Source organism: Hippocampus zosterae, chromosome 2 (genome assembly GCF_025434085.1).
Source record: "Hippocampus zosterae strain Florida chromosome 2, ASM2543408v3, whole genome shotgun sequence".
Taxonomy (NCBI): Eukaryota; Metazoa; Chordata; class Actinopteri; order Syngnathiformes; family Syngnathidae; genus Hippocampus; species Hippocampus zosterae.
This window is the reverse complement of record NC_067452.1, coordinates 22,343,515-22,370,819: the sequence shown is the minus strand read 5'-3', so window position 1 is coordinate 22,370,819 and position 27,305 is coordinate 22,343,515. Positions and strand designations below refer to the sequence as shown.

General features: G+C 42.4%; 3 protein-coding genes and 1 long non-coding RNA gene across 5 annotated transcripts; all 4 read right to left on the bottom strand.

Moving 5' to 3' along the window:
- Positions 1–271: 271 nt before the first annotated feature.
- Positions 272–9,066, bottom strand: lad1 (ladinin). The gene is made up of 12 exons (XM_052057262.1): positions 8,857–9,066; positions 7,848–8,027; positions 7,209–7,455; positions 5,685–5,758; positions 5,043–5,214; positions 4,165–4,257; positions 3,986–4,029; positions 3,868–3,910; positions 2,283–2,326; positions 2,137–2,203; positions 1,936–2,064; positions 272–1,081 (listed from the first exon to the last, which is right to left on the bottom strand). Exons 1-12 carry the CDS (start codon positions 8,892–8,894, stop codon positions 1,028–1,030), a joined length of 1,185 nt encoding a protein of 394 aa, XP_051913222.1. The 5' UTR covers positions 8,895–9,066; the 3' UTR covers positions 272–1,027.
- A 2,545-nt stretch (positions 9,067–11,611) lies between these two features.
- On the bottom strand, positions 11,612–14,803 carry tnni1a (troponin I type 1a (skeletal, slow)). 2 transcript variants are annotated; one of them, XM_052056243.1, is made up of 5 exons: positions 14,651–14,803; positions 14,431–14,562; positions 12,947–13,036; positions 12,679–12,855; positions 11,612–12,347 (listed from the first exon to the last, which is right to left on the bottom strand). In XM_052056243.1, the coding sequence occupies exons 1-5, from the start codon at positions 14,657–14,659 to the stop codon at positions 12,243–12,245; spliced, it is 513 nt and encodes a 170-aa protein (XP_051912203.1). In that variant the 5' UTR covers positions 14,660–14,803; the 3' UTR covers positions 11,612–12,242. The 2 variants fall into 2 exon arrangements, with proteins under 2 accessions (XP_051912203.1, XP_051912212.1); XM_052056252.1 differs by having other exon boundaries at positions 11,612–12,344.
- Positions 14,804–15,462: 659 nt separating this feature from the next.
- Positions 15,463–17,862, bottom strand: LOC127594222 (uncharacterized). Its single transcript, XR_007960631.1, has 2 exons — positions 17,513–17,862; positions 15,463–15,502 (listed from the first exon to the last, which is right to left on the bottom strand). It is a non-coding gene; the product is annotated as an uncharacterized LOC127594222 (long non-coding RNA).
- Positions 17,863–21,005: 3,143 nt separating this feature from the next.
- On the bottom strand, positions 21,006–25,656 carry phlda3 (pleckstrin homology-like domain, family A, member 3). The gene is made up of 2 exons (XM_052056262.1): positions 24,819–25,656; positions 21,006–21,410 (listed from the first exon to the last, which is right to left on the bottom strand). Exon 1 carries the CDS (start codon positions 25,296–25,298, stop codon positions 24,864–24,866), a length of 435 nt encoding a protein of 144 aa, XP_051912222.1. The 5' UTR covers positions 25,299–25,656; the 3' UTR covers positions 21,006–21,410; positions 24,819–24,863.
- Between the last annotated feature and the right edge of the window lie 1,649 nt (positions 25,657–27,305).

Below are 27,305 nucleotides of genomic sequence, written 5' to 3'. Positions count from 1 at the left end.
GTGAGAAAATATTTGTTTGAACTTCCTTGAACACTGGAAAATAAAGATGTTAGATCATGCCACGAATTGTAATTATTTTCTTTCTAAACTAAAAAAATAAATCTATATATCTAAAATGTTTTAGACGTGTCCTTGGCTTTCCACTGAGTTCAGCTACCCCTAAGAATATGCGTTTTGTGCAGTTCAATAATATGAATGTATGTATGTATGCATGCATGTATACGAACGTACCTGTGTTTGTATGTGTGTATTATCAGTGTTCAGACTTGAAAAATCTTAAAATACTTTATTTCTTTCTCATTCACAATAAAAGATTTCACTTTTAGATTGGTGAATGAACTTCTTCAAACCTTCACCTGTTCAACCCACAGTATTTAAATACTGAAAAAGAATGCATGTGTACTTTTAACATTAAATAGCCATTCATGGGAGGCATGGTGACCCATTGGTTAGCCCTTCTGCCTCACAGTGCAGTGGTGCAGTGTTCATTTGTGGCTGTAGCCTTCCTGTGTGGAGTTTGCATATTCTCCCCGAGCCCAGGTGGGTTTTCTCCGGGTACTCCGGTTTCCTCCCACATTGCAAAAACATGCACGGCGGTTTGATTGGGCACTCCAATTTGTTCCCCTGGTGTGATTGTGAGTGTGAATGTTTGTTCGTCTATGTCTGTTCTGTGATTGTTTGGCAACCAGTTCGAGGACGTAACCCCAACTTCCTGAAGACAACTGGGAAAGGCTGCAGCGTGCCACGACCGTCGTGAGGATAAGTGGATTACTAAACGAATGGGTGGATAACCAATCCGAACTGAGCAAGAAACACACTCTTGCAAAACTACAACTTGTATTATTTTACTTTTTTCCTGCAGAAAGCCAACCAGGAAGGAGGAAACAGATAAGCGCAAGCAAGACAAATACAAAATAATTCAAATGATTCAATTTCCCATATTTACAAAGATTCAACAAGATTAAATTAAAATGACGAAATAATCTTTCACTTGTAGATTCTTCCTCGTTTGACGTTTGTGACGTTTTCATGGCTTCTCAAACAAACTCCTCTTGCTGTTGATGTCCACATGTTTGAAATCCTGCAACACAACATTGGAAGATTGTTGCTGGCATTTGAACAGGAAAATACACAGTGTTTGTCTTTAAAAAATATTCGAAAAGAGAGGAATGGTTGAAAATCGCACGCATTTAAAAGGACATACGCCTTAGAAGGAGATCATTCATTCATTTATTCATCTTCCGAACAGGGGCGGGGGTACTGGAGCCTATCCCAGCTGTCTTCAGGCAGTGGGCGGGGGACACCCTGAATCGATCGCCACAGAGACGAACAACCATCCGCGCCCATACCCACACCTAGGGGCAATTTGGAGTGTTCAATCAGCCTGCCATGCGTGTTTTGGGAATGTGGGAGGAAACCGGAGTACCCGGAGAAAACCCACCCAGGCCCGGGGAGAACATGCAAACTCCACACAGGGAGGCCGCAGCTGGAACTGAACACGGTACCTCTGCACTGTAAAGTCGACGTGCTAATCAGAAAGATCTAAATACTGTCTCCAAAGATTCTGAAATTGAGCTGCAGTGAAGAGGCTCCATCTAGCGGTAAAAGGAAATAATCACTGCTCACAGTTCAGTAATGTTTATTTTTGAAATACAACTCTTGTGTTTACTCATTCAGAGCGTTTAAAGCTTTTATTTAGGTTAATTTATAAGTGAATGGTATTTGAATCGCGACGTCGTTTTTGTAATTTTAATTCATTTAAGTGCAATTGTCCAATTGCATAATATTACAGTGGCCTGGAATAATAACTTTTAGGAATAAAATCCTGTTTTGTGTTTGATGGTGTGCTTTAATTTTGGTCTTGATGGTGTAAAAAGTGTTACTTTAATTCTACCCTAACAAAAAAAAAGGGAAAGCTATGGGCTGCGTCCTTACATGTTTGGAAGGCCTCATTTGGCTGGCTGCTTGCGGCTCCTTCTCAAAGAGGCTCCTCTTCCTGGACACCTCCTCGAGCAGGTACAAGGCACGCTGGCTCACGTCGGGAGATCGACCCGTTTCCGATTTCTGTGCAAATGCCAAATGAAATAAATCCAACTTATGTGCGCTTGATCATTCTGAAGATCCGACGATACTGACTTGAGCAGCCTGGGCAAGTCTTTCCATCTTCTCCTGGATGGATCGAGATGAGACTCGTTGCACGGAACTACACAAAGGTTCCATTGTGGTGAGCTAAGCAGGGAATTTAAAGGTCTTCAAATAGACAAGTTAAAAATAACACTCACTTCCTCTGGAAAGGTGCCGCTTTGTCCTCGTTGAGGGCTTCATTCTGATCCAAACCAGGACAGTTAACATAATTAACACACTACTTAATCTGTGACCCAAGCAAGTGACGTTGTGCGGACAAAGGTATTGAGACATCTTTTCATTTCACCGGCAGCAATTAAAAAGTGACTCTAGGGATTGTCTTCCTCCAGAATGGCGTCTGATGGAGTTTTTTGTCCATTCTTCCAGAAGGGCATTGGTGATGTCAAAGGTTGCTGATGTTGAACCTGCAAGAAGGCCAATCTCACAATCTGTGTTCTCGTTCATCCCAAAAGTGTTTGATGGGCTTGTTCTTCCGGAACTGAACTCATCCAAGAATGCATTCTTTTCAACTTAAGCAGTCAAAATTAATAAACTATTGAAGGTGACCAATGGGGTACCTCAAGGGCCTGAAATTGGCCACAAATTATTCATATTACTGTATATATTAATGATGTATACAAAGCAAATATTTGTCTCTGTTAAGGGTATATATTTGTGGAATAATCATTATGATGATCTGGAAATATTTTTTGTTGGTTTGAACAGGTGGAAATTTTTCATGTAACAAGTTTGTTTGGTAAAATACGTTTCGGTTTTGTTATCATGATTTCATTACACTCTGAAGTGATGAATTTTGTGTTTCAATGAGTTTCTTTGTTGAAATCAGTTTTTCTTATTTAAAAAAATAGAGGGGCATAGGCTTGATTAACTGTGGTTTCACGCTACGCCTTTTTCAGTTGCCAGGTTTTCCAGTAAAACTTTGTACTGTATTAGTGTATTTGGAGGTGGACTGAATCTGATCGAAGAAATCCGGGATACTCAGTCGATTGCGATTTTGTGTTAGTGCACACTGCACTATTAGAATCCCACGAGTCTCACTTTTGCAAAAAACATTTCAATAATAAAATAAAATAAAATAAAATAAAATAAAATAAAAAAGCACATCTCCTTTAACCTACGGCGGCGCGTGACCCGCTTCACCGGAAGTTGTTAGCTGTTAGCAGTCTGCAATTGCAGCTTGCGGTCAGAGCTGTCGCGCAATATATTTTATTGTTTTTATTATTGTCATTCAGAGTTTGTTCCTTCTACAATTCACCGAGGGCACTGGCAAAGAATGGAAATCTGGAGTGCCGGGAGAAGCGTCTTAAAACGGTACACGTGAGTTCCGATCGTGAACACACTGCAAAAGTGCGTCCCATGCTTCCGCGTCAGGGCAGTACAGTACTACTAAGGTAGGCAGTGATTTCCTTTTAACAAACTCCAAACTTGTGTGTCTACCTTTTTTCTGTTTCGTTCATTATTGTTATTGCTCATCATGCGCATGGAAGTGAGTGCGTATGTATGGACCCCCCTTCCCCTGGAATAAATCATTCCATCAATCAATAGTGGGACAAAACTGGCCTTTCCAAAACTGGTCCCACTGGTGGAAGTGGACATCTGTCCAAATTGTCTGAGTAGAATCATGAATAAATATTTGGAAGGAGCAAATTCGACGGAATCAAGGATGTGTCAATACCTTTGTCCTCATTGTGCACTTTCAAGTTAGCGTACATTGACTTTTACCTTGTTGGATTCAACCTTTTTGGAGGCCACCCTGACGCTTGCACTAAAACAGAGGAAGAAAAATAATAAACAGTCGGAAATCAACATTTAACACAAGCCCAAAATCTGATCATCGTACCTCCTTTGCAATGGCGATTTCTCTTCCTCTTTCTTCCTCATCATCTGTAGACCAAGCATATGGTGTGTGTCTTTAATACCAATGTTGCCATTTGCCTGGTGCAGTGTGCATGTAACTGTGTCATGTATTATTGTTGTGAGGGTGCTAAGACAATGACTTTTGCAGTGATGCGTCATTACCCGAAAAGAAATTGTCCGGGAGCTCTTTCTGATGAAAATGGGTTTACTCGGCTCCTCTGGGTTGTTGTTGGTCGAAGAACACATCACGACGGTCTGAGAAATTGTACAGCAAAAGAATTTCAGAGCAGATTGGTCACATTCACCAAAATTGTAATTTTCACCCGTGGTGCCACGTGAGAGATCGTCAGGGAATTTGTCTAATTTCACATAACTGGTGTGAAAATGATCGTTAAATTACTACAAAATAACGTATCTGTTCATCTGTCCATTCCAGCGACAATTAAACAATCGTGTGTTTGTGTGTTATTTTGATCTGTTTATATTGTGCCTTTATACATAAATTCAGTCCTTAAGAGGTGCGGTCCACATGTTTACATATCATTGTTTCAAGAAAAAGTAGGAGTGATAAATGAACAGATTTGTTTGCATCATCTAATTGATCTCTTCCTGAGTTGTTTTCGGCACTCTTGTTTGGTAGAATTGTGTGAGGTTGTTGGAAGTGAATGTTAAAAAAAACAAGCATGTCAAAGTGTTTGCTTCGTAAATTGACAACACTGAAATTAGACAAACTGTCTATTATATTAATTCATGGTTCATTTGCCCCATTTATGGATTGTACTAGCCTATAACACACACAAAAAAATCTGTGTAATGTATCTGGTAGTTAATTGTCATATAGGTTAATTTTGCTTGTTTGTTTAAAAAAATGCGGCCCGGCTCAGAAAGGTAAGGAAACTGCATTCAAGTCGCGCAATTTCAATCCAGGCGAGTCTGCCATGACAACTCTTGACACAAGAGAGAGCTGTTGCCATTTTTTGACATTGAGCAGAGCCATTGAGTTGCCGGATTACTCTTGTGTTGTGCGTGTGTGCGTTTACCTGTGCCGCGTGTCCATTGGGAACGGGGCTTCTTGGCCCCCGAGGGGAGGGGCTACTGCAAGGTGAGGGCCATTGTTCTTGAGGTGACATGGGGGTCATTGGCGAGAGGGGGCTCAAGGGAGTTGTGTGCCCGCTAGCAGAGGGGCTCTTGTTGAGAGAGATAGAGACAGAACTACAACAACATAAACACAAGAAAGCGTGATGGAGCAACGGCTCCCTTCTCAGCAATGTGCTTTCTCAAAATATATACGCAATTTCAAATGGTGTTCTGTCACATCTCCAAGTCAAGATAGTTTCGTTTTCTCTGACAAGGAACTGAATAGCAAATTTTACAGCATCAAAGTCAATTTCTATGCCTTTCTGTGACTCTTCCAGTTCCTCTTTCGCAACCTGCTGTCAGTGTAAACTTGGTGTTCACTTCCCATGTGAACATCCTGTTTAAATAATGCTGGAACTGATGGTGGTCTCATGATGGTCAGAATGTGAACAGCATGATGAAGAGGACTTTGAAATATCGTATTGCAGTGGTCAATTTGTGGCTCAAGCGCCTTTTGTGAATATTGCTATTCAACTTCTTTTCATTGCATATTTTCTTTGAATCTATATTGACACTAAAAGAGCTAAAAAAAAGTGCTTGTTAACCTGACAAACTTGTGTGTTGGGTTGGATGGTAGCCTGGAAACAGGGTCTTTCTCTGACGATACTCCATTTTCTTGCTAATAAAGACAAACAGCAGATGGCATCAACACGAGTATGACGCTTTTATGCAAAGTCACCTGATACACACCTCGCGTTACATAACATCCTTGGGGCAAGGCCCTCCCTCATTGAGTTGTGTGTTATAAAAAGTTCTTCCTATAAATCTCGATGGTCACTTGAGTCACCAAAGACTGATAAAGGGGAATTTACATTTTCTGATCCGCTTATCTTCGTTACGGCCGCGGGGTGATCGAGGAGAATGATACCGCTTATAAAACAGATTGTGTGCGAAAGATCAAAGTGCAAGGTTGTTTTCATTGGTTGAAATACAACAAACAAATATAATTCTTAATGATCTAAGCAAAGGGTGAGTTAGATCTAGAAAAAAACCCCACATGCAAACTCCCACGTGCTGGCCAGTCTTCCCTGAAGCTTGGAGAAGTGGAAGTTGTTGTCCCCCCCCCCCCTATTTTTTTTGCCTTTCTATATTACTTGTGTGCTCCCATGACTGAGTTGTTGTTGCCAAACGTAGAAGATGATTAACATGACTCTGTGTGGGGTAACGGCAGACTGCCGGCACTCTGTGGCATTTCTCCAACTCAACCCCCTTGGTGCTCATCTCTGCACAAATGTAATGCCCCTCCCCAAGCCGAGTAGTACCATTTCTTCTTCAACGACTACAGTATTTCCAAACCAAAGTGATCAGTTGAGTGACTGGAATTATGAATTTTTAGAGATGGGCCAATTCCTTGTTTTGACTTGTGGGCGCAAACTTGAGATACAAGCACTGTGTGGTGAAAGATAACTCAACTCACTTTACAACAAGTGTAAGTAAATACTGTTTGAAAAAAAATGCTCCAAGCTGTTTATTGCCACTCTCAACTAAAGGTTACTGTAAAACTAAACTTCAAACGAAGAGAATTACACATTGTGTATTTCGAAAAATTACATGGCCTCTACTAGATTGATTCTAACATACAATGGGAAACTCCTTAGATACATGGGCTAATAATTAGCATCTATGTGGAGGTGTTGTTACCATTTAAGTATCTGCACACAAATGGGGCTGCAACACATGCAGACACTATAACAATACTCACAGGCATTTAATCTGTATCCCTTGCAACTAAAATTACTGATTTAGTGAAAAGCCGTGAGAAGAGCTGCGCATTCAGTCCATTCTATAAGGTTGTCTGATACGGCCTCCAAAATGAGTAGCACAATTTAAGGAGAAAGTGTGACGAAAAATGTGTGTACAATTTTTATGTCTCAACCAATGCGCTTCTAATTTTCTCAATACATTAAATCAAAAATGGGCAACTAAAAAAAAAAAACTTTTTTTTTTCAAACTTTTAAACCTTCCTTGAATCATATCACAGCCCATATATTGAGAGATGTATCGAATTGTCTTTTATTGGAGAGATGCATTCCTAATGTTGAGGCATAGTAATATAAAACGTTTCTTACGTGTCCATTTGTGTGTATTTTGATGTCCTTGGGAGGGCAAGGTGGCACTTTTTGTGGCTGCTGTGATTTGCTTATGGGTTTGTGCTGCTGCACGATTAGCTCCTCCCTGAATTCTCCTCCTCCGCCAGACTCTTCGACATCCTCTCTGACCACCTTCTGGCGCCTCAGTGACTCCATGTGCCTCAACCTTCGCTTCTCATCCCGGACATGCAGTATCTCCATAAAGTCCAGCTGCATCTGCTCCGCACTGAAAATAAATGACGCATTTGTGAATGAAATGTATGATGGCTGTCCTCGAGAAACTACCCACAAATACTTTAAAGCATGGCTCAGTTTCCCCAAAAACTCCTTTGATAACCAGAGTCACTGCTTTTGACAAATTCCACATTTCCCTGCACGGCGTCCGCTTGAAATGTATCCCGATGACACATTCCCGTGAGGCAAGGGTGTCAAATGCCTTCTTCGCTATTGTCTCTGGGAAGCCAACCAGCCACCTTAAAAGCAGTGGAGGTCTCACCATGGCACCTTGGATGCCAGTTGAAGAAAAAAATGAAAGCAAAACTAAAAGGTGGAACGATGCAAAAGTGGAGCACGTACTTGTAAAAAAAATTTAAGAAAGAATTATTATATGAACTAAACCTGCTAGAGCCCGGCGTGGTTTCAGGTGGGGGGTCGGACACCTGGTTGCTTGTGGGCGTGTCAACAGGTTCTGCACTAAAGTCACCCCCGGAGTCACAGGCGCTGCTTGAGCTCTTCACCCTCCTTCTCCTCTCCCTCTCCACCTCCTCCTCATCCTCCATTGTCCACTGGCGCGCCAAACTAAGGACACAGTGCACATGTGAGGTCGTAAAATGGAAACGGCTCATCTAATATCAAGCACAACGTCACAGCAACTGTTATACGACGATAAATGTGTGACAGCAGTTGAAAATAGATTACGGTTTACATAACTGCTCGTCCAAACGTGCTTTATTTGCTCCTCAAGGGCTGGGCTGCTTTATATGAAATGTTAGCAACGGAAAACCTGCACTGCCTTTTACCAGTGACTCTCACTATGCTCATTATTACTCATATGACCATTCAAAAAAAAAAACCCACACTGCTTGGAACGAGCTGTTTGAACTGTAAGAAAGACAAACATTCCAGCATAAGAGTGCCATGTTTAGTTCGTGGGTATGTTATGACTAGTGACCACAAGCCATTAGATTGAGCAGAGAACATCAAGCATCATGAAGTGCTTTCAATGGGACTCCATTTCAAATCACAGTGGTCAGTGATGGGGGCATCGTGATTTCAGTGATGATTGCAAATGTTTAGATAAGGTGTTGCGTCTTGATATTTATCTGTTTCCAACTTTGTTAAGCCCTTGGTTGTAAGTGTGAGTAATCATCAACATGATTAGTACAAAGTAGCTTCACATATCAAAAACATTTGTTGTTATTAATACCAAATAAATGTCATTTGAGCACAGTGATTTTACAAGTGTGTATCAAACCCAATCAGTACCTCGAGCTCTAGGTTTTAAAAACATGAGTAACCTGCAAATAATCTGAGTGAGGTGAATAGAAGTGTTTGCCTCCGCAGCCTGTCACATTCCGTACCATATGCGTCCTCAGAAAAAGCTCTTTTGAATTGAAGTGACACTCACCTGGACAAAGTGGACCAGTTTCTCCGGCTAACGGACATTCTGGATGAATAATGCGTCCCGGCGTACTTGATTCCCGACTGAAATGCAACTGACAGGCACTTGGAGGGCGGTGGCCAGTTCGCAGCACTAAACAATCCACCTTTACCCTGTTCACTGAGGTGTCACATAACCACAAAGGTGAGCCACCCACCTGAGGGAGACACGGCGAGACATTGAACAGACCCTTTCATTTTCAGCTAACGGAATTAAACAATAACTGGAGCCAAATGATGATCAGGAGATGGTGGTTGTTCTGTTATACATGACTACTACTAGCACAATTTTGCATTCCAGCTAGTTTCAAGACCACCTCTTCAGTTCAGGGTAGCTGGTAAATTAAGGGGATGTATCAATGGAGGCTTTGAGTTGGAAATATCCCCTGCAGCTCTTTGAGCTATGACACTACCTCGACCACGCGAGATTTCTGCAATTGTCTGTGCCGTACAGTCCCCATCTAGTGTAAAAACGGCATTATTTACCTTTCTTATCCTTCGCTTAACACATTTGTCATATTCGTATTAAAGAGTAGAACTAAGACCATAACGTGTCCTCGTATCAGAATTGGCAGCAAGCCTCACGGGTTTCAGTGCAACGAATCTAGTGATGCCCCCCGGTGTCCAACATGGAAACGACACAACAGTTCTCTCTGAGCTCTCTTTTTTCCCCCACAAATATGTTTCTGTGTCTCATCGTGCACGATTCCCTACTGCGATGTATACACTCTGGCTTGCCAAGTAAATCTTACATGGCAACTCCTCACGACCTATCATGCAGTTATTTCACACCAAATCCTACCATATTCTTTTGAGCCAAATTCAGCCGCTCCTAACCACACACTGAATACTGATGATGAAACATACAAACGTTATTTGTCCCCATATGATACTGTCTCCAAATGGAGATAAAAAGCAACCTCCCAATATGTGTCCAGTTGGGTGTGTGAGTTCTTGTTTTGTTTGCTCTTCTGTAGACGGTTTCGCCCTTTCTTGAAGCCCTGTTAATTTGGACTCTGACCCGGGATTTGTCCTACTTGTGCACACTGCCTCACCTTGTTCAGCTTTATGTTAGAATATGAAGTGTTGTTCTGTCCTACAATAACAGTAATTATGATACTTCCACGTGCAGTTCTGCATTGACATGCCAACGATATAGTGATGGCAGATGAACCAAAATCTAAAATTTGAACTCGGGACAAGCGCTGAAAGACATTTAGGGCTCTATTTTCATAGTCCATGCAAAGCTTCTAAGTAAATCTTAGTACATTTGATCAGAGCAATTACAAACAACTTCAGAGGTTATGTGGTGGCCGTACTTGATTAAAAATGTTAAATTCGGACATGAAACATTTTGAATCATTATGTTTTCTTTTTTAAGTTATTCCACTGGGCGGCACATCACTGGATTATGAGTTGGCACATGAACGTTTGAGGGGTGAAGGGTGGTCTTCACGTGCCCACTTTTCGATGCAGAAGTATTTCTGCCGGATAAAGACTCTCGTATGTGACTAGAGCGGCTTTAACAGGCCATTGGTGAAGTTGGCTCTGACCACGCCCACAGCAGCGCAGCACTGCCTCTCGCACATCCACCGGCCTCCACTCGTCTATGAATTTACCCGCCTCTACAGGATTACAGATACAATACAATACATGCTGATTTATACAGATGACACGAGATGCCTGTGACTTATGCCTGTGACAAAAATCGAGCTCTCATTCATTCAGTGACAGTTTCCCAAAAGCAATAGCCCAATTGTTGATTGAAGCATCCATTAGGAGGATTATGCAACTGTATAAGACAAACTCCTGTTGAGAGGAGCAGGCAGATGGGAGTAGCAAGAATCAACTTTTTTTTTGTTTAGTTCTTGAGAAGTAAGATTGAAAGAATTTATTATTATATATATTATAATATATTATTGTCAACAAACAAACAAAAAAACCCAAACAATCTTGTGAAATCCCACTACTTGCAGATTTGTGAGGTAGAGGGATTTCCTTGAAGTTGTCTCTCACAGATAAAAGCAAGTGCCTTGTTGTGAAATTGATGACGTGTGGAATCCATCTGACCAACCCAGAAACCTGAAAGGCCATTGAAGGCTAACCTAGACACGATAAGTGCACCCATCCCTAAAAATGAAGTTCAGTCTAAGCCAGACAACACAGGCAAAGAAAACCATTCAGACGCTCTCAAACTTGCATTGAGGACGCATCATTTTTCCAGCATGAAAGGATTAAAATTTTTATTTGTTTATAATGTTGGACAGACAGCTGTGAAAGTTAAACATACAGAAACAAATACATAGTGTCTCATGAATAGTTTTATTGTATGCTGTTATGTCGAGTATCGTGGAGAGTGGGATTTTTCGCAGGAATCCAACATTACAAGGTGTATCATGCCCAGCACTTCTATTGTGTCTTGATTTTTTAAAAAATATATTACGAGACAAATCCTTCCTCCATACTAAAGACCAAAACCAAAACTAAGCATCCCACCGCAAATAATAAAAACAAACGTTAAAATATTAGTACACCCGCTCTAAAAACGAATGTAATCGAATTGAATTTGAAAGAGAGAAGCTAAGTAAGTGTCTATTGTATATGAACTATTGAAAATTCGTGTGCCAAACGCAACTTGAGACCCCACCATTATAAACCATTAAGGCCCTCTGAATACTGTCCAATTGGGGCTGTTATTCGGAGGTCACACAAAACATCACGAAGAAACCGGATTGATTTTAATAGGATGCAATTTTTCTTAATGTCTATAATGACTCCAAAGTTTTCAAATATGAGGATGACAGTAGTCATAACGCCTATAGACCACAGGTGTTAAACTCAAGGCCCGGGGTCCAGATCCGGCCCGCCGCGTCATTTTATGTGGCCCGCAAAAGCAAATCATGTGTGTCAAACATCTATGATCATTGCTCAAATCCGGACAGAAATGTCAAATTGTCATATGTAATAAATACCGTTGAGACTTTGTAATACTTTTTTTTAACCCTGTTTACACTCACTTGGACAATAATTGCACAAACATCAAACAGACAGTCGACTGATTTCAAAACTAGTAATCCATCAATCTGATGTTTTGTGTACAAGTAATAAAATGGTGTATTCAGTTTCACTGTCGTAGTGTCCCTCCGAGGGAAGACTTGACTCCAAAGTGGCCCGCTGCAAAAATGAGTTTGACACCCCTGCTATAGACAGTCATGTCACGAGGTTAAAGCAAATCCAGCTGTGCGGTTTTGGACATTTTTCCTTTTTTTGGACATTGTCTTGTGTGAAGTGAAGAAGCTGAGCTGCATTGTGAGAAAGCTGCCAGGGGCCGCAGGAGGAACCCGTGTTGCGGGTTCACTGCGCCGAACCCTTGGCAGCGTCAAACATCTTCTTTCTTCCCTCCATGCCTGACATGGCCTCCACATTTTTCCTCCAATCACTGTCCTCCACTGGCCTCTTCTGTGGTAAAGAAAAGTGATACATTTCTTTTTTGACTGTATGCCTTACTTACAATAACAACTTAATAGGGTTTACAGGGGTGGAGTTTACAGTACATGCTTTGGCTGAGCTCACACACATGTACTGAACAGCAAGCACAATTGTACACAAAGGCTTCCCTTCTGTGTACAATGGAATCATTGTCTTGGATTTGGTTCCTCCCCTGACATACAAAGCCAGGGCAACACAGCGATTCACAACTCTGCATCCTGATTACACTTTTGTCACACACATCCACACACTTTTTATTCAGCACGTAGGACTTTTGTTTTGCACCTCGCAGTACACACACCTTTTCCGTGTCCTCTTTCTTGACAGACTTCAGGTTGGCTCGGAGGTCCATCGAAACTTTGTGCTTCGAGCCCAGCAGCGAGCGCAGGATTGCGTCAGCAGACACACGAACGCGCCGGAGGGTGGGTCTCTTGAATTTCCCCCTCAGGTCCAACACTTTGATGCCCAAGTCTTGAATCTGGAACAGGGAGGGAGATACTTCATGTCCGAAACGGGAGCAAAAATTTTATGATTTAAAGCAAATGGCCGTGTAGGGAGCTGTAATGTACCTCTCGTGTGTTGAGCATCACTTTGGCCTCGATATCGTATCGCTCCTCGTCTACCTCGTCAATTTTGGCATGGAGCTGTCTGCACAGATCCTACATATCGAACACACACACACACACACACACACACACACACACACACACACACGATAAGTAAATAATATTTAGGGTGCTTAAAAGTTGTCTGTATGAAAATAATAGTCCTTCTCATTTTGAATGACTGAGGAGTCATTTGTGTTCTGCAGGTCCAAGCCAGGGGCGAAGCTACAGGGTGAGTAGGGTTGGCCGAGGCCACCCCTTGTCAGTCTGTGTCCACCATCATACCTCGTGAAAAATTTGGATGTGTGATTTTTCTGCCGGGCGGCCCGGTAGTCCAGTGGCTTCACAGTGCAGAGGAACCGGGTTCGATTCCACCTCCGGCCTCCCTGTGTGGAGTTTGCATGTTCTCCCCGGGCCTGCGTGGGTTTTCTCCGGGTGCTCCGGTTTCCTCCCACATTCCAAAAATATGCATGGCAGGCTGATTGAACACTCTAAATTGTCCCTAGGTGTGAGTGTGAGCGTGGGTGGTTGTTCGTCTATGTGTGCCCTGCGATTGGCTGGCAACCGATTCAGGGTGTCCCCCGCCTACTGCCCGGAGACGGCTGGGATGGGCTCCGGCACCCCCCGCGACCCTAGTGAGGATCAAGCGGTACGGAAGATGAATGAATGAATGAATGAATTCCAAAAACATGCGTGGCAAGCTGATTGAGCACTCTAAATTGTCCCTAGGTGTGAGTGTGAGTGTGGATGGTTGTTCGTCTCTGTGTGCCCTGCGATTGGCTGGCAACCAATTCAGGGCGTCCCCCGCCTACTGCCCGAAGACAGCTGGGATAGGCTCCAGCACCCCCCGCAACCCTAGTGAGGATTGGGCGGTCCGGAAGATGAATGAATGAATGATTTTTCTGCCATTTTCCCATAGATAGAGTATTGTTAGACTCCTTGATACTCTGCCCCACAAGTTTTTATTTCACCAACTACATATTTAAAGACTGAATGCGAACTCTTAAATAATCTGTTTTATGTGCAAAACATAAACCACCATTTTCACAGTCAATGGGAATTGAAATCATTACTTTCACGCCAAAACAAGCCAACAAGAAGGTTGAAAAGTCATTGTTCATCAAACCATCGGCAGTCGTGGTTTCATGAAATAAAATGCACACACATATAACCAGTCTTAGACCCAAAAGCAAGCAGGAACAAACATAAGTAAAAAGCAATGTTTCGAATGAATGAAGAAAATGCCATTTTCTAATAAATTAACCCAGCAAAATGCTTTAAATTTTTGTTCCTGTATTACTATTCGTGTAGTGGGCATTGTTCTAGATGTGTGAATATTAATTAATGAGACCCCGACTATGGGTTCTATAATACAGAAAGACGCCCCACTCACTTAGGTGGATTCACCCTCTCCACCCCACCGAAAATTTCAGACATTGTCCAAGCACCTGTAACTGGGCCACGCTCATGTGGCTGATGTTGAGGGATGGAGCTCTTTCAGCCAGGTATCTATGTTTCTCCCGCTCTTTATCAAGAATCTCATGCTCAAGTTCCTCCTTGGCCTTGGTCACCATCAGACTCTGGAAAAGACAAAAAGATAACACCGTGACTGCAGAACATATCTGCTGCCCACCTGTGGCCAAAACAATGTTTCGTGGTTCTTCTCACCTTGAGCATTAGCTTCCGTGAAGCTGAAATCTTTGGTTTTCTCTGGATGAGGAAAATGACATGATGTCACTGCTGAAGTAGTCTTGTTGATTAAGTTGATGAGAATTGTACTTTCGGAATTGGTGTTCCTGTAAGTCAGCTCTTACCTCTGGCCTGTAAGAGACACACGCAGGCAAGAGGAGAAACATTTGATCTCAAGACTTTTAAGGTTTCATTTGTTTTTGTTGTTATTCATACCATGGCCAAATGTTGAGTGCGTGAGTTGCAGTGGACCGGTAAAAAATTGAAAAAGGTTTTTCAATGCGCCAATGTGCGAATACTCGCTGCCGAACTCACTGCATTTTTCGAAAACGTCTGAGACATGTTAAAAAAAAAATGGAGGTCAACAAAATTCTGATATTCACGATTATTGTGGTAATTTTTCACAATTACTTGCTGCTGTAAATTGAGAATCTCTCCATTGTGAGACAAATAAAAGTTTTTTCTTATCGTATCTTATTTTATAGTACAGTTGCATCCAAAGATTGAAATGTGTTATTGATGATAATGCTGCACATTATGCGAGACATTGCTTTTTAGAATTGTGCAAAAGTTATAAAATCAGGAATATGAGGGGAAAAAAAACATACTAATGGCAAGTATTTGCACCTTGTGGAGAACTTCACAGAAAATTTACCCTAAGCAGGTATTAATCATTTTGGCTTAGCTGTGTGTGTGTGTGTGTGTGTGTGTGTGTGTGTGTGTGTGTGTGTGTGTGTGTGTGTGTGAGAGAGAGAGAGAGAGATTTAATAATCTATTATAAGAACACATCATCACTCACAAATGCTCCGGCATCCTGATGATGGAATCCCCCTGGAGGAGAGATGGAAAAGATTGGACCTTTCACTAAGCAGTCACTGGCAGTTGTTGTGTCACATCATTTTTACAATGCCCCTGTAGCAGCGCTCGCTCAAAATGCATCCGTCAGCAGGCCAATTACGCCAAATTTCACCACCCTGCTCATTAACATTCTCGGCGGGCAGTCCAGAATGTCAACAGTGAACTTTTATCTTGCCACGAGAATCAATGAATATATTTTCACAGAATACAATAGAGTACATGAACATCGAGTAACCATGTTATCACGTGTAAGTGTACGGACTAATGTAATTTACAATACAATACATGCTGATTTATATAGCTTTCACAACAGCGGCAGCTGTAACAAAGCGCTTAACAAAACAGTTAACATAAAGTAAAATAATAAACACAACACATAACATAAAACACAACGTCATGCAGTTCTAACCACTTTTTCATCACACGCTTTGTTGTTTGAAGCAGTTTGAGATGAAAGAGGAGAGAATCAAAGTGTCCTTTTCAGATACGTCATGCTGAAAATGTGCACACGTCAGCTACAAGCTAAGTTTCAAAGTCAACAAGAAGCTGTAGCATCCATTGATGAAAAAAAAAAAGATTGGTTGACTTCGCCTGTCCCATGGAAATCCATTTCAATTCCAAGTGGCGACTCACGGTTCTAAATACGCATCGGCGCTCTGCGCCAACGCTCCTCTCTCCTCATCCTCAACTTCAGCAGCCATCCATTCAGCCGCACCAACGCCGACTGTCCAACAGCGCCGACTTCCACTGAACAAAATGGGGTTGTAAAAAATGCTGCCCATTACAGGCGCAAAAAACACAAGCGCCCCAGGTCTGTCCAGACTGCTCTTTAAAGAGAAAAACGTTCCGAAAACATCAACCTTAACGAAACGATCTTGCTGTTTCGTTGTGTACAGACTACTTTGGCCAAAGATCGGTCAATTAGTTTTTGATAACGGGATTTTCTGGATTCTGGAATTTCTGGAAAAGCTTTGGGTAAATAAATGCCCTGTCACCAAATGGATTCGCAGTATAACTCTTTTAAATATGCACAAGAAAATATTTTGGTACGGAAATTTAGTTTGTGGTTGACCTTGGTACATTTAAAGGACACTACTGCAAGCCACAAGCACAAAAAGAAAAACTGAATCCTCCTGACATTGACTTGCGGTCTTGGATCTCGTCACAATTTAAGTGTGAGTACGCACGTGTTTGTGCAAACTTGAGCACACTTTTCACTTGTTTTCACCTGATCTTCAATCCAACCTCTCTCACCCCAGACTGGTCTTTGACACTTAGATGACTTGGTCTCACATTATTTCACCCCTTCTCCATTCCTAACACTCCACCGAGGGTCACATCGCCGATGCGCACCGCACCCCGACGCGCAACCAAGGACTGTTCCAGTGGACTAGGAAGATTCCAAACAGATAGCTGTGCCTCATCCAGTTCTGCCCCCTGTCCCTGTCTTTCTCCATGGGATTATCTTGCCAGAGGAATCTGGATGGCCTGTCTCCCCAAATAGACACGGGGGACATCTGATAGACAGCCGTGGAGGCCGCTTGGGCTTGTCCAGGGATTTACCAAAAAAGAACTCATAAGATGCCTGGAAACCTTTGTGGTGAAGCCAACATAGCAATGTAGTACAAAGAAAATAAGAAAAATCTGCGCCAAAATTCAGTGCACGGACAGATCATGTCAGTCTGCAGATTTTGCTCAGCAATCCAAAATGTCAAACATATATTTGTTCAAATATATTCATGCAGAGTGACAGGTTTACTTGATTGACACAATTAAGAATATTGTGACGGCATAGCTTGTAGGTAAATGTTAAACAGATTTAGAATATCTGGGTGACATCTCGGTCGGTAAGAATGGAAAACATTGCATGCAACTTTATCGATATTATTGGTTGCTGTGGTAGTAGTAAAAATCAACTTAGTGGTACTGCTGCACAATCTAGTTGTTATTGTATACGGATCACATTGTGTACCTGGAACTTACCGGTGACAGAAGAGGCAAAGAAGATGTGATCACTAAACGATGGACACGATCAGAGATGCGAAGAGCAATTTGGGTTCCCCTCTATTTAACCGCACCTCGCGTCATCTCATCCTCTCTCATTCTCTTTTGTTAGTGGAGGCTATTATTAGTCACCCCTATTTTTCTCACTGCCTAAACTTCGTCGACCCCCTCCCCACCTCCCCTCAGGGTTAAGATCTGATTCCGAGTCATGGTGCCAGCTCATGATTTTTACTGATGAGATTAAAAAGGGACTTCAAACTTTGTGGAGAAGGTTTGGCCGAAAACGTGAGGTGGGTCCTCATCGCGACTGTCCCTCACACACCAGCTGAACCAACCGGGCCTTTTATTTTATGGAGCGTCGCGTTCCGATGGTCGAAAACCGCATTTCTCAAAGTGAGAAAGAATTCTCATATGTTTGCTGTAAGAGGTGCCAAATGCTGGGCTAACTTTGTAGCAAACAATCAGCTCACTGGCACTGGTGATCAGATGCCATCAGACACTGTGGCGTTTTCACCGCGGTGACAGAAAATATGAAAATGGCGCGGAGAAATCAATGTACGGTATTCAGGTTAGACACTCTTAGCATATGGCAATGCAGGACTGCCGTCGATGGGTTCAATTCTCAATTACAGACTAACAACGCCGCTTACTCGTCTACAGAGAGGAAAAAAAAAACAACAACATTGTCACAAAAAGTTCATGCCACAACAACACCGATTGAACCGCTTAGCCTTTACCTTCACAAAAGAAAAAAATGTATAACTAAATGGAGGAGACCACAACATTCAACAATCTCCTGCAAACAATGGGCTGGGTTAACTCTTTAATTATTCAGAGCACATTACAGGAAGGTTTGATTGGAAGCATACCATTTTAACCTGGTTTTGAACACGCTTATTTTTGCGCTCTTGTATCAAACTCCTGGCTGACACTTTCTGAGAAGCACCCGCTTAGGCAAAAACACTGCACACCACACTGGTGAATGAAATGGCAAACCAATCGCACCTTTTTAAGTTTGTTTCCCCATCACTTCTCAGACAACCACTTTCATGCAACTCAACCAGGTAGACCTTTGCACAAACATTTATAGTTCTAATTCTTCCAATGTGGAATATGTGGCTGGTGACTCAAATTGGACAAAATTAATAACTGCACATAACTGTATTGTGAGGTGGTAATGAGTCTATTCTATAAATATAACATTTGGTTATTCAGTTGTGGATTTCGTCTTTTGCAGGAGGTTGTGTAGAATACAACATCAACGATGAACAAAGCTTTATTGTACGTCGCTAGCAAAGATTCTGCACGTTATTTGTGGCAAATACGTGACATTTGGTCTCATACCTGTCAACTCATACGGTTTAGCCATAGTTCATACGGATTTTGTGGTGAATCTTACGTATATGGCCATATCAACAAGTCAAGTCAAGTCAACAGTATTTATAGAGCACTTTATTTATAGAGCCATCGCTGCATACAAAGTGCTGTACATGGAGCGATTTATCATACACAATAAACAGTAAGACGAATCGGTAATAAAGGCGGTAGAAAGCACCAAGCAGTAAAATCAAGAACAAATCTAAGTCATGCTGAGTCGAATGCCAAAGAATACAAGTGAGTTTTGAGGAGTGCTTTAAAGATGGGCAGCGAGGAGGCTTGCCGAATGTTCAGTGGGAGGTCATTCCAGAGAGAGGGACCAGCAACAGAAAAGGCTCGATCCCCTCTGAACCTCAGTTTAGTTCTTGGTACTTCTAACAAAGTCTGGTCCACAGACCTGAGGCGCCGGGCAGGTGTGTAAGGGCGGATGAGCTCAGAGAGGTAAGGTGGCGCGAGATTATTCAGAGATTTGAAAACAAAGAGGAGGATCTTGAAAATAACTCTAAAATGAATGGGGGGCCAGTGAAGGGATGCCAGAGTGGGACTTACTGTATATGCTCCCTTTTACGAGTACCAGTCAAGAGGCGAGCAGCGGCATTCTGGACCAGCTGAAGGCGCTTAATGGAGGACTGGCTGACTCCAAAGTACAAGGCATTGCAGTAATCGAGCCGGGATGTGACAAAGGCATGAATTACCGTCTCAAAGTGTTCACGTGAGAGGAGAGGTTTTATTTTGGCCAGCTGTCTAAGGTGAAAGAAGCTTGATTTAACAATGGCACCAATTTGCCGATCGAGTTTGAAATCACTGTCCAGTTTGAGACCGTTGATTTCAGATAAGGAAACAGGGGGCCCCAAGTCTACAGGATGGAATGTACAAGGGCCACTGGGACCAAACAATATCAATTCTGTCTTCTTTTCGTTGGATTTCAAGAAAAATGTATCGCACAAATCATACGGATTCTGAAAATGTCCATTTTTTTCCCCCTATCAGGTAGTTCCGTTTGCCCGGAATGGTGCTAGTCTACTCGAATGCTTTCATTTCAGGTAACTTTCCAGTTATCGGGAAATGAACAAAAGTAACGCAGGAATACAACTCTGAACACAGTAATGCCACGAAGTAGAATGATGATTAGACATTAACCAGACATTGTATTATGGAGATCTCCAATAAATATTATTGAAAATTTCGTGGGGTTTTTTTCTGCCGTTATTTTGACATATAAAATGCTTTGGTATGTTAGAAGGGTTTTTTGCTCTTTATAAGGATTTTTTGGTAGTTTGTACAGGTTGGCGCTCCGAAATGTTGACAGGTATGTGGTCCGTTGCGTCTTGAATCAAACACAATATGAAGTTGTTATGGTCCAAGGACAAATCCGGTGTGGCCCTGCCACTTCGTGGGAACTAAAAATATAGCAAGCACACACACACAGAACTGGAAACATGGGGAGGATACCCCCTAGTGGTTGCAATAAGAATGACTGACTCCCAAAACAATTTGATTCCAGCTCACATTAATGTTTGATGCTCTAGCTTTGATCATCACTCATCAGGTGACAGTTTTCCATCGTATTGCTTACAAGCACGTGTGTTAGCTGCAAAATTCACCCCTTTGCAATGACTCGTGATATACATGTTCACATTGGCAGTGGTTACATTGAACAAAAATTGAGTCCTTTTACCTGAGGCCCAAGTTATTTATCCAGAGAGAAGGTGCATTATGTCTCTCTTGTCTTACCGTTTCTTCCCTGCTGACTCATGAGGTGTGGCAACAGCGTTGGGGTTTTCCACAGTGTAATGAAAGACATCCATGACACAATAAACCCTTTTCTCGCCCCTCCCTCCCATTCTGACTTGGACTGGGCATTAGAGCTAACACTCAGACTGTTGTTTGGTGACATGCAAAACATGCTTGAATGAACATCATCTGCTCGGGCTGGCTAATAAGAGCCAGCTGATGAGGAGATATTGCTGAGCTTCATGCGTTCAGGTTATTCAGCTCCCCGGGCTTCTCATTTGACCTTTACTGTCTTGAATTCAGCAGGGATTCGTGTACTTTATCATTCATGTGCTTGGTTATGAAAATTGGAGCTCACTAATAGTATTAGTAATGTTTTATTTATACCATATGACATTTTATGAAAACAAAAATTGTACCAGGAATGACAGCAAAAATGGTTATTCTTCATGATAGTCCTCGGACAAGCTTGCTAATATTATCAGTCTGTATTGCGGTAGTTTATAAGTCAGTCAAACAGTATTTTTTTTCCCCATCAAAAGCAGAGACAAAATGACTTGTGGAAGAGGTTTGCGAAATATCAAGACGCAAAAGGTGAAAGAATCCAAGTGTCAGTGACTTCATAGCACGTGGTTATCCATGTCGGAAATAAGAGAAAAGGACCTCTGTCTGACAATGTTCATGTAACGCATCAACTGCTTCTTCCCGTCGTTTGGAAAAGACCTGGGAGCCCTTCTTATTGCTTCACGCCAAGGATGTCGAAATGCTGGAAAACAAAACAGAACAGAACACATGCTTATCTATCTTTGTAAACATGACATTTGACAACAGTTACACAACACTGTTGCCATGGCGACTAAGTTAATTTGGGAACTGGGCAACTGGGCTCACTTGAGGAAGCGTCGCTGCAGATTCCTGGCCTCTGAGCGCATAGTTCAGACTTAATTCATGCACGTCATGGACATGTGAGCGTTTTGAGTACGTAACAAGGGCATTGTCTCGGTTGACCTAGGAATTTGAATAGTTTCATCAACCGGTGTGTATATTGGACTGCATATCTACAATTGTCTGTCCTGGGAAGTTGTAACGGAGTTTGGCTCTGGCTACTCCAAACAACAGACGTGCTTTCAGATTAAGTGTCAAGAGGGAAGTAAACTTGGCTAACCATCTTTAGAGTCATACTTAGAGCTAAAACTATTTCAAGCACACTTCTGTAATTTATTTTTCAACCCAATCCACCCAGATTCATAGTTAGACCCATAGCAACGCACTGAGCACAGTGCTTTTGTTCGGCAATCTCCATCGTTGGACGCCATTTACGGAATGCCGAGTGCCAGTCAGCCATAGTACTGCATTGTTGATTGTCCCGTTAACTGCTCTTTGCCATTGTCAGGAGTTATTCGGCGAAATGTCTCAGCGCTGTGTGGCCATGCACAGTTCACATTCAGGCATACAGTTGTTGTAATGACCAAGGGAATAGGGGACAGAAAATTGGAACGATACAGTTTGGTTCTCGCAAAGTGAATGAATTTCACGCCGGTGTCGACGGGCGTTCTTGTTACAAGCATTGAAGACCTCTGTTTTCTCAAATGAATTAGCAAAAAAGGTAGTGAGAATCAATGACTAACTCTGGCTGTTGTTTATGAAAACATTTGATTCCAATATTTCAAACTATATCAGTGCATGGATGAAATCATCTTTAATGGTTTGCAACCACCTATGCTGCCGATATAATGTTTCGGAGTGGCCGACAACTCAACATAACCACCTTAGCAATGACAATGTAGGACACTAACGCACTATAACGCGTGCTAGCAGGAATACATGGACCAAGTAGGTAGTCCCACTGTGCGCAATTTACAGCACGGGACAGCATCGAATTGCAAACACTAACGCTAGGTTAATAACCGCAGCCAAAGTAGCTTACGGTTCTTCCAAATTTGATGGGTCTCCACACCATGTCTAGGCATTCAGGCACATTTTCTGCATCCTGACCATCTGTGTGGTCCAAAATACATCTTGTCAACAACCTCCTCTTTTTTCAACTCACCGGGATCCCCTCAGACAAGTTTCAAAAACTCTTTCAAAATTGATTTTTTACCGTCATTGTACACTTTCCTGAGAGCACTGTTATTGTGGTCTTAAAGTGACGTTACACTTCCGGGGTTGCCGCTCGACAAGATCGCACTACGGGAAAATGGTTATTTTGTCAAATTTAAGAAATAGAAGTGATCTTTTCATGCTTTATTTATTTTATTTTGTTGAATTACTTCGGACATAAAAAGTTTTCATTTGGGACGTTCTAAAACTACGTCACAGTTGACCTTAAGATGCGGTTAAAATTAATGACAGTCTCGCACACTTCCCGACAAAATGTTAATGTGTCAAAACAATGTGCTCCGCGACAAGTGTGTGACTAAAAATACTCGGCTGCCAACTGAGGGAGAGGTTGTCCCACGTTGTTTCGCAGGCTCAAATTGCAACTTAATAATGGCTTTGAGTGCGACTTTTGCTTTGATGTGCGTGCTGGGAAGACTGCGTCACTGTCGCGGCTCCCGACAGGGAGAGGCCATGTTTCAAAAACATCAGTCTTTTGCACGACTCATCCTCAACGACAACATGAATGTTTTCATTCCATCCTTTTAAGTGAGAATTGGCACCTGATACAACAAGGAGATAGGCCTATTAATAGGTCGAACGTCTTTGAGGACGTGTATTCATCCAATGTGTACAGATTCCACAGTGCTTTGGATGACTGTTGTCAATTTGACATGCTCGAAGGCACGCTCACCTCACCAAATGTATTCATGCCTTTTCGTTGACATTTTGTCTCAAGTTACTCTGAACATCGACAAAATTAGATCCACCAAATCTAATGAGGCAATACAAGAGCTTGTACGCCAAGACAACGTTCGGTTTCTGATCAACGTTGGATCACATCCTGACACATTTCTAGTCATTTGCCCTCCTTCCCACAAAGACCTGTGAGAGATCATCAGATGTGCTGCAGAAAGTGTCCAGTCCACTGGTCTGAAAGTCATTTATCATCAATAATGTATTTTTGTTCATCAACAGTATTAATGGCGGTGTTGTATGGTGACTGGCAGAACAATTAAAAGCGCTTTGACTCGATGGCAAATCTTTGTCCACTTGTTGCCGGTCATGCAACACAATAATGCCTTTATGTTCAACGAAATAGGCCAGAATTTGACACTGAGTGAGTACATTTGTGAGTAAATATTTTAGTATAACGGTACTGTGTACTAGTGGGAGATGCTGCCAATAAGCCCTGTCGCCAATAGCAAAAATCTGTGAATTGACACGCCACAAAATGAGATGATGTACAACATTACGTGCTTCAACATAGTTTCAAGGGACCAAAACGTGTGTAGGTGGTACATTTTTTCAGCCAATAATAGAGGATAGGAATTAGGAAGTTTTGGAAATTCCAAACCATGACATTTTTGGGGCATTTCCACCACACTTTTTGTAACACTTACCGGTAGTTTTCTGTTGTTTTTGTTTTTGTTTTTGGGTGGTGTTCCATATCCCTCCACCCCAAATGTCAGATATGTGGCTTGGCTTAGTAATGGTTGGTAAACACTGTTTATGTCTGATGGCCACATGTTGCAAGTCCATTTAAATAGTACCGGTACTAAGAATTTTCTACGGCCAAAATGGGCATTTTCATGGCCCATTGTGGGAAGTTTTTTGTTACTTTACTTATGTATTTCATACACCAGTTGTTTACTATTTTTTTTTCTGACAACTTTTTACTTTTATTCCCGAAATATGAAAACTGCTCTATGCTTTTATGCTCTTTTTTTGAGGGGGGGGGGGGGGGGGGGGGGGAATATGCTTGTTACTTTTTCCCTCAACCGCTGAATGGAGATTGTTGGTCAGCCACAGTTCAGATTTGGATTACCGGTAATTGATTTGTATTCGAGGGACTTAAACAGCAGGGAAAGCAGCAATTTGGAGGAATGTGTTTTGTAAGTGAGGTCACAACATTATCAAAGGCCATTTTAGCCTATACCTGTACAAATGCCTGTATAAGAATTCAACTTGTTTTTTAGTGTAGAGGTTTTATGGTTGAACGGTTACGATTACATTTCAGAGTCTGTGCTTTTGAACCTTTACTTTAAAGGGGTTGAATCAATACTTGTGCGTTTACCTGTATTTTTCTTTCATGCAAGTACTCATACTTCCACTTAAATTGTCACATCTCGTCATCCTCCTCGGTGCCGCTCAGATGAGCGGTGGAAATGAGTCTCTTCCTCCCAGTCTGCACGGCTTGGAGGTTCTTGTAGCGGACCAGAGCCAAGGCGATCTCCGCGTTCCACGCCGTACCGTCCTGCGTACAGCGGAAGTCGATCTCCTTGCCGGTGTTCATGACCACGGTGAAGTACACTAATCCTCGCTTGTACTCCACGCAGTCCACCGTCACCATGCGCTCGAAGAGCAGCTCTTTGACTCTGGAGCCCGAGCTCCACGCCGCGCAGGGTACGTGACCTGCGGCCGACTGACCCATGCAGCCGCGCAAACGGAGCCCCTCGTCGGTCAGCACGCAACGCTTCTTCTTCCATATTTGCAGGAGACCACCGCTGCGCTTCTCCAGCAGTCCGTCGCGCGTCGCTTTGGCTGGAAGAGACATCGCCGGAACGCTCTGACGCCAAAAAGACGGTCAAATCCACATCTCGGGTGGTGGGATTACATCGCCACTGCTACTGCGGCTGCTGCCGCCGCTGCTGTGCTGCAGCTGTTTAGCGTGTAGTGTAGTCTGTGGATATGTTGGAACATGCCCGGCGTAGAAAAGCGGAACACCCCCGCCCACCTCAGTGCACCTGTTCACGGAACGCACACGGACACACCCTCGCTCCTTTTCCCGGACCATCTAACATGTTTGCCGCCGCTGATTAACATCAAAGAGTTGGTACGTCACGTGCTGCGATCGCGACTGACACTCAACGCAATTGAGCGAAGTTTAAAATTGTTTTGACGAACTGAAATCGTTGTGTGCGATCAACATGCAAAGAACACAGAAATCAGAAAGGTGGCAAATACTTTTTCACTTGTACATTCGAACGCATTGTACACTGCTTGCACTGTACATTCGAACATATCTGGCGGCTGAATGCTATAAACGCAGCGTTTTCCCATAACGCAACGTGGTATTGACCAGCCGATGCATTACGGGAAAAATGCTGTGGACCCAAATCGTGCAATGCAGACGTAATAAAACAGTTCCGAATGAACAATGTTTACTTATTTACTTTTTGAACGGGCTGGTATAATGGACGCCAACTGCTACCATTTTTTTTTTACTCGCGCAAGTCAATACAGTAGTACCCTGTGGATTTATGGGAAACTGCTTCTTTTCTAACCGTGAGCCTACAAGCACATTTGAACGTGTTTGTGAGTGCGTTTATATTCGCTCGTATAAAATAGTAACAAAAAAATCAGCTGATTTTATTTACTTTATACATACATTCAATGACGCTCAACTACCCCCCCCCCACACAATACGAGTGGAATTGGTCCATTTTTACCGATTTTCTGTCTGTTGTAAAGTTAAACAAATACTAAAGGACATATTGTAAAAATGCCAAACGTCTGTACTTCATATCTTTATTGATGTAAGTCACAAGTGTCAAACTACCCTCAAGGGTCACTGTGCGGCATGTTTGAGATGTTTCCTTCAAATGATCAGTTCATCAGGTTAGCCAGTTTTTGCATTATTCTTCTCCCTAACTCCCACCACAACAAATGTTATTCATCAAAAACAAAAACAAAAAACCCCACTGGTAGACGCCCCCCCCCCCCCCCCCCCCCAGCATTGTCGAGATGGCCCTATGATGGCACTTTTGCCTTCTGCCAACTGCTCAACAAAACCAGAAGGAAACACGAGTGAGAAAAAAAAAAAACTTTAGTGGAGGAAATGTTCCATGATGGAATAGTGGCAGATGTCTCACATCCTTGACATGCCTTTCGGGCCGGTTCCACAATGCGCTTCATGGGTGGGTTCGTACTCATGACTTTCGATGACTTTAAATTCGGTCATGCCAGCGTGATGTGTTCGCGCTGTGTTATGAAAGGAATTTTTACTATGAATAGGTTTCATGTCTGCCAACTTGAATTGATGTCACACTTTCACTTTTAACTCTCCTGTGCAGCATAATAGTTGATGATCGATACCAACGGTTTCCCTTCTGACTAATACTGAATAGAGCTGCTATCGCTGAAACTGATCCGATTCCAATACTGGGTGCAAATACTCCACCTCATGTGTTTGGCAAATTGAATGAAAAAAGAAATAATGTATTCATTCACATATTTTCATCTGTACCTTTACTAGTATAGTTTTTTCCCCTAAATTCACTGTAACTGTTTTATCGCAATTACTGTACGTATATAATTTTACAACACCTAGTCTATCGTGGCTGTCCTGTGAAAACCACATAGGTCCATTTTTCTAATAAAAAAAATCACATTAATGGGGTGTCGGAAATGTGGACACCCCATAAGTGTAAAAAAAAATGAGTACGTGAAAAAAGGCAATCAGGGATACTGTATACGCCTTTTCTCAAGACGGCAACACTGTCATCCACTTCAGATGGTCCACAAAAATTTGACCTCAATCAATGCCGTTTTGTCTGTGTGA

Bases quoted from the DNA above. Each gene is read 5' to 3' on its own strand.
- lad1 (XM_052057262.1), bottom strand. From the start codon at position 8,894: ATGTCCGTTAGCCGGAGAAACTGGTCCACTTTGTCCAG. The intron at 7,456-7,847 runs GTTTAGTTCATA...ATTTATTTTCAG, and splicing joins ACCACGCCGGGCTCTAGCAG to TGCGGAGCAGATGCAGCTGG. The intron at 5,215-5,684 runs GTTAACAAGCAC...ATGTTGTTGTAG, and splicing joins CCAACACACAAGTTTGTCAG to TTCTGTCTCTATCTCTCTCA.
- tnni1a (XM_052056243.1), bottom strand. The intron at 13,037-14,430 runs GTGCTTGGACAA...TTCGATATGTAG, and splicing joins TGAGCGTGGCCCAGTTACAG to GATCTGTGCAGACAGCTCCA. The intron at 12,856-12,946 runs GTACATTACAGC...TCCCTGTTCCAG, and splicing joins TGATGCTCAACACACGAGAG to ATTCAAGACTTGGGCATCAA.
- phlda3 (XM_052056262.1), bottom strand. From the start codon at position 25,298: ATGTCTCTTCCAGCCAAAGCGACGCGCGACGGACTGCTGGAGAAGCGC.